The sequence below is a fragment of the Balearica regulorum genome, chromosome 2 (assembly GCF_011004875.1).
Source record: "Balearica regulorum gibbericeps isolate bBalReg1 chromosome 2, bBalReg1.pri, whole genome shotgun sequence".
Classification (NCBI taxonomy): Eukaryota; Metazoa; Chordata; class Aves; order Gruiformes; family Gruidae; genus Balearica; species Balearica regulorum.
This window is the reverse complement of record NC_046185.1, coordinates 40,330,235-40,343,128: the sequence shown is the minus strand read 5'-3', so window position 1 is coordinate 40,343,128 and position 12,894 is coordinate 40,330,235. Positions and strand designations below refer to the sequence as shown.

At 41.2% G+C, this 12,894-nt stretch overlaps 1 protein-coding gene across 12 annotated transcripts in view; it reads right to left on the bottom strand.

Annotated features, from left to right (window-relative positions):
• The window catches only part of ASPH (aspartate beta-hydroxylase), a 112,405-nt gene that overhangs the window by 1,052 nt on the left and 98,459 nt on the right, over positions 1–12,894 (bottom strand). For all 12 annotated transcript variants that reach the window (XM_075744003.1, XM_075744013.1, XM_075744005.1 and 9 more), the window contains 3 exons: positions 12,587–12,722; positions 11,640–11,731; positions 4,956–5,089 (listed from right to left, as the gene is read on the bottom strand). In XM_075744003.1, coding sequence (XP_075600118.1) covers positions 4,956–5,089; positions 11,640–11,731; positions 12,587–12,722 — 362 coding nt within the window. The remainder of the gene's footprint in view (positions 1–4,955; positions 5,090–11,639; positions 11,732–12,586; positions 12,723–12,894) is intronic.

Here is a 12,894-nt window from a genome sequence, read left to right as displayed (position 1 = left end):
TAAGTACCCTGGGTGAGTGTTCATTACGGCATGGAAGAGCCAAGTTTTAACAGTGATACGTTTCCAAGAGCTGTATCTTTGTTAGGTAGAAAAAGGGATTTGCACAATTTATTCAAAGTGGCTTGGTTTTGAGCACCACCGTCATTTGAAAAATTACCAGATTTAAAAGCAATGGCAAGAGGCAATGTAGAAGGGAGATATTAATTGTCAGAAGAATTGGTGTTCCTGTCAATTTTATGAAAGATACAATCACAGAATAATTTAGGTTGCAAGAAACCTTGAAGGGCATCTGGTCTAAGCCTCTGCTCAGAGCAAGGCTTACTGCAAAGTTAGATCCAACTTTGAGGTTAGATGAAGTATCTCAGGTTGTCAACCAGTGGATTTTTGAGTGCCTACAACCAGGTATATTCCACCATCTCCTCCAGTGTTTCACCAACCTCATTATGCAAATTTCCTTCTATCTAGATAAAATTTCCTTCCCTGTCACTTGTGTCCTCTCATTACCTCTCATTCTATAACTGCTCACCTCCAAAAAGAGTCTGGCACTGTCTTCTGCACAGTCACCCATTAGTAGTTGAAGATAGTAACTAGGCTCCCCTTTAGCCTTCTTTCTTTCAGACTCCAAACCAGCCCTCTGATCTTCTCCTCATGTGCTGCATGCTACTGTCTCCTAATCATCTTTTTAATCATCCACTGGAGTCCCACTAGTTTATCAATGACTTTTTCTGTACTGAAGAGCCCCAAAACTGGAGACAGTACTCCAGAGGTGGTGTCTTTAGTGCAGAAGAGAGGGAAAAAATTGCTTCCCTCAAACTGCTTCCTACACACTTACTAACACAGTCCACTACATAGCTAGCCATCATCAAGATGTGAGCACATTATGACTCATGTTCAACTCATCTCCTAGGACCCTTAAGTCCTTTTCTTCAAAGCGGCTTTCTATCCAGTCATCACCCAGTCTGTATTGTTGCAAAGTGTCAATCTGTTATCAGTTGCAGGGTTTTGCATTTGCTTTGTTGAACTTCAAGAAGTTTCAGCTGACTTCTTCAGCCTGCTGAGATCTGGATTCAGAATTTTGAATAGAGGTTTAATGCCTGGTTAAATGCAGTCCTGAAACCGCAAAAAAATCAGCAACTGATCAGAGACCACTACTGCTAATGTCACATGTCAAAAAGTCACTGTGCTAGTCATCTGTCACTGCCCCTCAGATCTCAATCTTACCCACTGCATTTAGACACAGTAGCTGATTATGTATTACATGGTTTGTCTATTGTAAAGTCAGGCACTGGTATGAGCAAAGCAAATTTATTTTGCATTGTAGCAGCACAAAAGCATGCACCTGATTATATCCCTTCAGGTGAGACTGGATGAATAAGTCAGTGGAGTCAATAATGGTCAAAGAAGTGTTACCTCCTAAAGCCACTCTACAATGACCACATAATCAATTTTTTTTTGACAGGATCCCTTAGGAGCTGAAGCAGTCCAAGTGGATGGATGTCCTTAAAGGGAATTAAGAACTATGAACGGTAGCGATGGTAAAGAAACAAAGATCTTGCCAACAAAGATGGAAATATATTGCTTAGCTTATTCAACTGTGTTCATTCACAGAGAAAACAACTCCTTTTTTTCAAAAACAGAGTAAAAATGAAATTTAGACTCCCAAGTCATCTCAGTATTTTTAATTTAACAAAAGCAAAAATTAACCATCAAAATGTATGGGGTTGTGCTGTAATGTTCTGAAGAGAAATGGAAATTGAGATTGGATCATTTCAACTAAAATGATCATCAAAACATATTTTAAGCAAGAGTAGATAAACCAGAAAGCATAACATAGTAAAAAATTCACACTGGCTTGCACACAGACATCAGCCTTGAAGGCCCAGATAATTAGCCTTTTGCAGGTTTCAGCTATGATCATGAGTTTTTTCTGCTACCACATCAGTTATCTTATAACAAAAATGTTTTATGTCATATAGATGACCCTGCTACCGCACTAAAGTTACATTGCTATTAATCAAGTCAATTGGAGTCAATCACTTGCAATGATACAATGTGGTAAAAAAAAAAATCAAGCCGACTTTGTGGGGGTTTTTTGGAAGCGTGGGGTGGGGCTTTTTGTGATTTGGTGGGGGTGGGGGATTTGATTTTAGGATTTTTTTGGGGGGGGTATTTTGTTTTGGCTTTTTTCCTTGAGGGTGAAGGGGGTTGTTGGGTTGGGTTGGTTTTGGTTTTAAAAATTAAACCAAGCCTGAAAAATCCTGCCTTAAATAGCCTGCAAGTGCAGCTCAGTTAAGGACAATAAAAAACTCCAAGCACCCAGATGAAGTAGCTTCAGAGGTTAAAACCCAGGATCTGTCATTTGCATCATAATGAGCTGGGCTGTTTTGCACAACAAAGAAAAAGTCATAAAGTTGACAGAACTATTAGCCCATTTTAAATAGACTACAAACCCCACCATTAGCATGCAAATAAACATTTTCTAGAAGCCTTCACGGTGTGAGAAACACTTCACAGTGCGACACAGGGACACAGTGTTATTCTGGTCTGGTGCTGAGCCACTTTGGAATAGTTTCGCCATCACCTGCACAGCTCTAGTGTCACCTGTTACAGGTGAGATCTTGGACTGGCTTCTGCATAAGACTGTAATTCTGTACCTTCATTTCAAAACACGATTACCTTGTGTGACAGAGATGTTTGATTTTGATAACTAGATATTATTTACCTAACATTTTTGTGCATTGTACCCTACACTTTACAGAGCTTGGACTTCAAAATGGCAATGACATAAAATTACTATAGCTGTACTGAATACCAATGAGGTGTAGTAGCTCCTAACAGCTACAGAAAGACTCTTCTGCAAGTGCTAGACAGAGCTGAGTTGTCTGTCCATCAAAGAATAAGTTGCATACTAACATTGCCCCTCTAAACACCCACATTGGGTGGCACAAAGGTAACTGGGCACAAAATTGTTGTTGTTTCTGTTCTCTCGTACACAGAGCAGGGGGACAGGAGGCCAGAAAAGACCTGACCCTGGTATGCTAACCTTCATATTTGACCCAGGTCTCCTATTTGAAACCACTGGTTTACCACTGCTCTGAACCACCAGGAGGGAGAAACTGAAAATGCCCAAGGTAGGATTTCCTCCTGGCACTGTCCACTTTCACAGTGGTTCACCCACCTCCTCTTCCATGTGGGAGGGGAAGTAAAAAAAAAACCCTTTCATTGCCATCAGTAGACACACTCTCAATGCTTTCAGGGAAAATCCTGCCTTTGATTTTGAATGTAGAGCTCTTGCCAAAAGCAATGAAGGTTAACACATTCCAGCACGGGCTGTAGTCAGCTCTTGAATATTTCACATTTCAAATGAGCAAGTCCGATGCGTAAGACTGAGCCACGTTCAGGAGCTTGGACACCGAAGTGCTCAGTCTGCAGCATACCAGCAACAGCAACCAGGCATTTCTCCACTCTTGACTTTGAGGGACTGTTTCTACCAAGTAGGAGGTCATTAAGTTCATTTTCCACACCACTATCCCTTCTGTTCAGGTTAAGACAAAGAAGAGTGCATGCTGTAAGTGAGCTGTGGACACCTGCTCTCTTGGCAGCAGATCAAAACCACCAGTTTGTTCACAGCGACCACTAAAGAGCTAATGCCATTCAGTCACCACCAATCTGAATTCACGATACTGTCCTAAAGTAAAGAGACTCCACATCTCTGTATTAGTCCTCTAAGCCCATTGTCTACCTCTCCCTCCCATCCAAATGTCTATCTTAAGCTTATTTTGGATATTGGATTGGCATGCTGGAAGCAAACATCCGTCACTACCTAGACGTAGGTAGTGTAGATTGTAACACTGACTGTGATAGATTATTAAATAAGCTGTATGTTGGCAGGAGCCTATAGTGACAACATTTTCTGTTATTAACAGTTGGATACTTCTATCCTCAAAAATGCTAAGCATTTCTTGTTGTAGTTGTTTTCAAATGTTCTGAAAAATATCTTTGGTACACATTGCAGTCATGCAGACAGCAGTGGCAATATCAAATATATCTGTATATTACTACCATGAAAAGATTTCAAAATTAATGCTTGTTGCAGATAAGAAACAGAATCTTCCAAAATATACATATAGATATCAAACATCATTACAATTTCACATAAGTCTCAAAAAATTAAGTCTGTAAGCAAAAAGCAATATAGTTAATACTGTATTTTTCAGTCGGTGTTTAATAGTATGTAAAAACCTATCACACTTGCTCATATTTCCCAGGGCAGTATACGCCCTGATTGTAAATGTATAACTGTTACACTTTATTTTGTTTTTTTACACAGCGTAGAGGCAAAACTGGTCCTCAAGTCAGCGTAATTTTTCCCTAAGGGGTAAGAATTCTTACTTATAATGCACTTTAAAGAAATTTGCTACCTGTGTAACTCATTGGGCCAAACACTTCATAGATATGTTCATCTTCAAATTAACTTTGATTGGAGTATTTTAAACTGAATTATAACAAATAACAGTAGCTAGGAAGGAAGCTTCTACAGAAATACAGGAGTATTCTGTTATGGTGGTGAAAAGGAGGTATAGCTTAGTCTCAGCTTTGGCTGAATAAGCAAAGAATTCTAAGGAAAAAAAATCAAAACAAATAAACATACTCTGTTGGCAAGTATATTGGACTGGCATTATAAAAGTAAACACAGAGAGACTTCATGGACTAAACTCATCGTTATTTCCATGCTATAGCAGAGAAGAACAGCTTTGTCTCCCAAGATTCTTCTGGCATTGTCTGACAAATGATGTTTATATGTTTGTACCAAGAGTTAGGGTGCAAAATTGCCTGTTTAATGAAATATATTACACCTCCTGATCAGTAAAACACCCTTTTTTTTGTCGTCTTTTTTTTTTTTAAATTACATGCAGTCCCACCCCCTTTTCAGCCTTTTCACCCCCAAACCATACCTGTTCTCTTGGGCACACCGAATTCTGCAGCCTTCCTTAGGTATAACCAAGCCCAAATGCATCCTTAGCCGACAATTGGTGGGCCCTGTGTGTGGCCAGACATGTGTCCCCGGATGCATGATAGAATATTTGATCTGCAAGAAGAGAGAGAGGCCTTTAACACGTTCAGCTTCACAACCATACTGCTATAGGAGCTCAGGATTTCATTACATCTCATCCTTGATAATGGGCTAAAAGCGCAGTCACCTTTTCTTAGAGTCTCAGCAACAATTGCACTTTCTCATATCCTAAAGGCATTCAATACTGCAAAAAACATGTCTTGGGGGGTGCATCCAGGTGTGTGCATGTTAAAAATGCATATTTTTCATTTTGTTTAAAATAGTATTCCTATTGCAACCTGAAAATAATTATCTCCTATCTACAGTCATAAAAATACTTTCCTTCCTATGGAAGGGCTTACAGACACTCTTATCATTTAAAAGGATGGACCACAGGAGACACAAGGCCCGTGTTAGTCAGACTGACTAGCCGCTCTCAGATGACAACTGGGTTGTGAAGGTCACTGTCAGCCTTGGCTGGAACAACCATGGGATGGTGAAGTTCAGGATCACGAGAGGAGGGACAAAGGCAAAAAGCAGGATTATCACCTACAGCTTCAGGAGAGCAGACTTTGGCTTATTCAGGTATCTGCTAGGAAAAAATCCCATGAGATACAGTGCTGGAGAGAAGAGGGCTGGTTGATTTTCAAGGATCACCTCGTCCAAGCTCAAGAATGGTTCATCTCCATGTGCAGCAAGCATGGAGACCCAGAAAAAATTGAAACAAAAAGGAAGCATAAAAGAGGTGGAAGTAGGGTCAGGTCACCCAGGAAGACTGTAGAGACACTCTCTGAGCACGCAGGGATCACGTTAGGAAAGTCAAAGCTCTCCTGGTGTTGAATCTGGAGATGGAAGTGAAGGGCAACAAGAAAGGTTTCTACAAATACATCAGCAGTAAAAGGAAGTCTAGGGAAAACATGGGCCTGCTGCTAAATATGGCAGGAGATCTGATGACAAAGGCTGAGGCACTACATGTCACCTTTGCCTCGATCTTTACTGGTATGACTGACCTTCAGGAATCCCAGGCACCTAAGACCAGTGGAAAAGACTGGAGCAAAGATGACTTACCCTCAGTGGAGAAGGATCAGGTTAGGGAACATTTAAACAAACTCAACTAACTGGTCCATGGGTCCTGATGGGAGACACTCATGAGTGCTGAGGGAGTTGGATGGTGTGTTGTGAATCCACTCTCAATAATCTTTGAAAGGTCATGGTAAACAGCAGAAGTCCCTGAGGACTCATAGAAAGCAAATGATGTTCCTATCTTCAAGAAGGGCAAGGAGGAGGATCTGAGAATGAAATATATATATATATATAGGCTATAAGCTAGTCAGTGTCACCTCATTCCCTGGGAAAGTGATGGACCAAATAATCCTGGAAACCATTTTCAAACGGTGATGGATGTACTCAAGCCCTTAACCAAACTAGCAGTAGTTTGGTACGGCTCCAAAGAAGGTAAAGGCCTGAGTTGTAGCCGGGCCAAGAACTCCTCTAGTTTCAATCCATTCTCTGAAAACCCACAAAGGAGTAGAGTGACAGAGTGAGGATTAATGCTTATGAGCTTGGAACACCGATCATGTGATTAGCACATGAATAGCATGTGGCTTTTCCAAGACTCATTTATCACGGAACAAAGAAAGTTGTGGGTACAAGGAGTCTCATGCATACCTTCCCCATCACATGTAATTTGACTACGAGCCAATCACTTTATTCCACAAATATGGCAGCCTAAGTGATCCTTTTTTGAGCTCTCCCTGCTAGGCAGTGTGGTTGCATGGTGGTGATCTCCCCTTGAGCTGGGACGCATCTCAAGGTTGCTCCTTGAGGCAGAGACCTTTTATCAATGGCAGATCTTTGGTAAGTGACTGGTTGCATGCTGAATTAATACTAATGAAACATTACTAATCCATGTAGCTATTAAATATTAATTATTATAAACTTTGTATAGATAACTCCATTAGACATAAACCATTGACCATGTCTGAGACTAAGATTGGACCTGGCCATACCTAAGCTCCATCAGCAGTTTAGAAGGCAAAGGAGTCCACTCTGAACCTCGTGACTCATTGAGAGGGTCTTCCTTACCCTTTGTGTCTTTAGGCTCTGTGTGAATCATTCTAACTTGATTCGAACTCAATTTTCCTTTGTATGTTTCTTCCATGCAGTAATTAATAAGGTGAACCTTGCCAAACTTATTGAACTTTGGCAAACCACTGTTAAAATTTGTTAAATTCCATCAAATTTATTGAACTGTGTTGAATTACTATTTTACCTCAATAAAACATATTGCTCTTTCTCTCTTTTGAGTGACATGCATTCCACTCTTTTGTGACACAAACACATGAAGGAAAAGGTGACTGGGAGCAGTCAGCATGGATTTATGAAGGAGAAATTGTACTTAACCAGCTTTCTCTGGTGAGATGTCTAGATTGGTGGATGAGGGGAGATTAGTGGATATCATTTATCTCAACTTTAGTAAGACTTCAACACTGTCTTCCATAAACATCCGCACTGACAAACTGATGAAATAGAAACTACGTAAGCTGACAGTGAGGTGGATTGAAAACTAGCAGTTCAGCCAGGCTCAAAGAGTTGCGATCCAAGGCACAAAGTCCAGCTGGAGGCCACTCATCAGAGGTATACCCCAGGGCTTGATACTGGGTCCAACATTGTTTAATAGCTTCACAAATGACACAGGTGATGGGACAGACTGCATCCCCCTCAGCAAGTTTGCAGGAGATAGAAAATCGGAGAGTAATGGTTGATACACTACATTTTTTTTTGCTACCATTCATAGGGACCTTGGCAGGCTGGAGAAAGGAGCAAACGGGAATCTTATGATGTTCAACAGAGAAGTGCAAAGTTCTGCACTGGGGAGGAATAACCCCATGCACCAATACAAGCTGGTGGACGACTGTCTGGAAAGCAGCTTCCCAGAAAAAGACCATGGGGTCCTCAGACAACAATTTGCACATGAGTCAGCAATGTGGGCTTGCAGCAAAGACCATCAACAGCCTCTAAGGCTGCATTAGGGAGAGCTTTGGCAGCAGGTTGAGGGAGGCTACCCTTCCCCTCTACTCAGAGTTGGTGAGATGCCTTGAGTGCTGGGTCCAGTTCTGTGCTACATACTATGAGAGAGACATGGACATACCGGAGCAATTCTAGTGAAGGGCTATAAAGGTGATTAAGGGATTGGAGCATCTGACATACAAGGGGAAGCTCAGCCTGGAGAAGAGAAGGCTCAGGGGGATCTTATCAATGTATATAAATACCTGATGGGAGGATTGAAGAAGACAGAGGTAGGTTCTTCTCAACGGTATCCAGCGAAAGGCAAAGAGGCAACGGACACAGATTGAAATACAGGAAATTCCATTTAAACATAAGAAAAAACTTTTTTACTGTACACTGGAACAGGTTGCCTGGAGAGGCGGTAGAGTCTCTATCCTCAGAGGGATTCAAAACATGACTGGACATAGTCCTGAGCAACCTGCTCTAGTTCACCATGTTTTGAGCAAGGGGTTGGACTAGGCAGTCTCCAGAGGTCCCTCCCACCTCAACCCTTCTGTGATTCTACAGCAATGCAATGAACAGGAAGTGTGACTAATGCATGGCAGTGGTGAGAAGTGTATTTTCAACTGAGAAATAAGCATATCAGTCTGGCATAGGGTTACTTTGATAAATCTTAGGGTTTAAGGTTTGCTCTCCAACCATAACAAAATCAGCAGAAGACAGTGTGTCTAACGTCTTAGCCATTGCCACCATCTGAGGTTTCAGCTTACTGGGAGTTTCTTATGACAACAAGTGATAAGCTCCAGTGGCTGTGGTCAACACAGATGCTACAACCCACCACCTCTGCTACACTGAGATGCGTTAACTTGATTGCGCTGTGAAAGCCTAATGCAATGCAAATAACTGGCTATGCAGGATAGTTAGTAATATCCCAGAGAAACAGGTTTTTTAATGCTAATATACCAGCACTGTGGAATGATTACCGTTGCGTGTGTTATCTGTCCACACAGATCAGTCTAGATATATCTGTGAACTATACGAATGTGCTGTGCTCAAGTACTATATATGAATAGTCCTGAACTACCAGTGAGTTATACTATGGTTGTAATGTAAAACTCCAGAGAGTTAAGAAATGCCCAGAACTAAAAATACATGTGCTACTTTTATTTTACTGCTATTTTAAAGAGTGATATATTTTTTTAATAACATGATCACTTGCTATTGTTCTACACAGTCTTTCAGCAGCAGTTGATTTATTTTACATTTCTTTCATTTTTGTCAATGCACAAGGTGCTCAAAACATCCAAAAAGTCTATCTACCACAGAATTCCTTATTTCCTGATGTTTGTTCCCATTGCTTCCAAGTGCTTCAGTACATGAATCGAGATTAGGTGATATTTTAAATTTAATTTACCTCTAAGAAGCTGAGACATGGCTAGCATAAGACCAAAATTGTCCTAGGCATCCCTTAATATTGGACATAAAACTTAAGACATCTAGAGCACTGTTTTTCAGATTACAGTTTATAGAATCGTAGAATAGAATCATAGAATGGTTTGGGTTGGAAGGGACCTCAAAGATCATCTAGTTCCAACCCCACTGCTGGGGGCAGGGACACCCTCCACTAGACCACATTGCCCAAAGCCTCATCCAACCTGGTCTTAAACACTTCCAGGGATGGGGCCTCCACAACCTCTCTGGGCAACCTGTTCCAGTGCCTCACCACTCTAACAGTAAAGAATTTCTAACACCTGATCTAAATCGACCCTCCTTCAGCTTGAACCCATTACCCCTTGTCCTGCCACTACACTCCCTGATAAACAGTCCCTCACCATCTTTCCTGTAGGCCCCTTCAGGTACTGGCAAGCCACAATTAGATCTCCCCGGAGCCTTCTCTCCTCCAGGCTGAACAATCCCAACTCTCTCAGCCTGTCCTCATATGAGAGGTGCTACAGCCCTCTGATCATCTTCATGGCCTTCCTCTGGAATCGCTCCAACAGCTCCATGTCTCTCCTGTACTGGGGCCCCCAGAGCTGGATGCAGTACTCCAGGTGGGGTCTCACAAGAGCAGAGCAGAGGGGCAGGATCACCTCCCTCGACCTGCTGGTCACACTTCTTTTGATGCAGCCCAGGACACGGTTGCCTTTCTGGGCTGCAAGCGCACACTGCCGGCTCATGTTGAGCTTCTCATCAACCAACACCCCCAAGTTCTTTGCCTCAGGGCTGCTTTCAATTGGTTCTCTGCCCAGCCTATAGTCATGCTTGGGATTGCGCCGACCCACGTGCAGGACCTTGCACTTGGCCTTGTTGAACTTCACTTATATGTTCAAAACACATGACTATGTGATGACTATGATTCTATGACTACAACTACAGCTGCGAACATACAATGTTTCTGCAAACTTACCCTGGTGATAACATGTGGGGTGCCAAAAAGCTATGAACAAAATAGTAGCTCTCAAAGAGAATTTGCTCTCTGGGATAGATCCATTTTGGCTATGGATGTCACAGAAAGCAGTTTTCTTGCTGTTAGCCACACTGAGCGTGATGATCTTTATCCTCAGCTATATTCATGACAAGCAACCTTTGCAACAAATCAGTGAAAGAACAGCCTTGCTCATTCCCACAACGGTAGCTATCTAGTGTGCTTCTGCACATCAAAAGCAAGAGTCTGGTGTAAAAGCTGAATGCCTACTCTCAAGGCTCTGAATTAGGATTATGATAACACTGAGTTTTCCAACTTCTGCATCCTTAATTTTACACCATGAAAGTTATTCTCATGTAATCATTACAGATAAATTAGAATAACTTAAAAAAAGAATAATGAAACATTCTGTCCTACAGAATCACATGATATCTGTGTTGGGCCATTTATTCAGCTCTGTATATACTGATCCATACCATATAGGTCTACTGCATGATTTAATGAGGTTAATTTGTAGCTGAGTAGTCAGTGTGGATCAGGCACTTGAAACAAACCTTGTTGGCACCCAAGGCCACAGCTCGTGGATATAAAATTTCCTTCCTTTACCTTTAGGAAAGAACCATGTGACAGCAGTATTGTTGTTTGGCTTCCATGATGTAATTCTTCTCCTTTCTAATGTAGCCAGGCTTGAGTCGATGGGTGAAGTTTATCACAGTGAGCATCTGGCTCACTGCATTAGTCTTGTAAAGTTAGGTTCAGACCAGAAAAAAAAAAATCAGGTTAGAAAGGACCTAATCCAGCCTCCTGCTCAAAGCAGGGTTAGCTATGAGTCAGACCAGGTCACTTAGGGCTGAGGTTTAGTAAGTCATTACTTAATGGTTGACACATGGCAAATAACTGCTTATGTACCACGAGCTCCCATGAAACACAAGGTAAATGGCTCAAGTAAAGAGTCCATAGAAACGCTTCAGCTATCATATTTCACCTTGTATTTGCTGAGGGCTAAATTGAGCATATTTTTACTGTTAACTTCATTGTGTGCTTGAAGCATCATTAAATATACCAAGGTCATGAATCCTTCTATACACATTCCTCAAAATCACGTACTCCCAGCATTAGGAATTTGCAAAAATGAAGAAATTTGCCAGGTACCTGCCCTCTTCTGCAGCCAGTAGCTTCTGGGAATCTTTCCAATAAAGCACATGTTTTCGGAACACTTTTACAAGCATTCTCATTTTTTCTTCCTAGTGAAAATAACGGATAGAGCATTGGTAAGAGCAATGAACAATCATTTCCTTGTTTTCTGCTTTGCAGAAAAGCAACAAAGCTGTCAAAGAACTGACTCTGAAAGACAGGTAAATATTATTATTTCCATGTTACAGATTATGAAACAGAAGGATTAACACGTCGTAATATCAGAGCAGCCTGCAACGTCTTTGCTTTGAAATTATTTGTGAAGAGCAGGCTTTCTACCATTTTTTAAACATGATTCTAAAACTATAATCATTAATGAGGTTGCATAGAAAAAAAAGATTAAAAATGCCACCAACATTGTATCAAAATATAACCTGGCGTTGAAATGGTATAAATTGCTTTTAACATTCTATTTTACAGTACTCTTTCATATGCAGAGTCTTATAAGAATTTAAGGTCATTCCAATAGTTCAGCCTCCCACTGCACAGCTCAGGGACAGGGCAGAAGGCTTATTAAAGCTCATATTCTTTTGCTCATACCATTTTGGAATGACAGATCTCACCAAGCTGACAACACAATATTGAGGATGCGCCTTCTCCTACATTCCTTTCTTCCCTCAGGCTGATCCGTACCACGCATTACCATGCAAAATGTTGGCAACCTTGCCAGAAAAGGAGTATTACCCTCAAGGGATTCTTAGAAGTGCTTGGAGACAACATGGTTTAGAATAAAGAACTCTTGTTCACTGTCGCAGGGGTCCCAGACACTATTTTATTAGCTCCCTTCTGCAGATTCAGCAATTGCAACAACGGTTCTGGAAAAAACTGTGTTGCTAGTCCTTATTACACTATATTAATTTCAGAAAGTGAAATCGGGGAAAGAGGAGAAGTACAAAATGTTTTACCTTGCTGCCATAAGGTAAACTGGCTCCAGTCTCCTTTTTCTCGTAGATTCTCATCCTCAGGCAGGAAGAGGCTTCTTTTTTTATCCATCACAGCAAGCCCCTCATCCCGAATGAGCTTCCAGTTTTTCTCTAAGGACTGTTTAGAGAGCCATGTTACTGCACTGAGAACTTACTGCGTTTAGCTTTAGTACTGCTTTTATTTTCCCCTGCCATTAGTAACTTTTTTTTTTTAAATTTAAAAGCACTAAAAAAAGTGTTCATCATCATTATCAAGTTTCTTTATATTCGATTCCCTTCTGACATGTTAA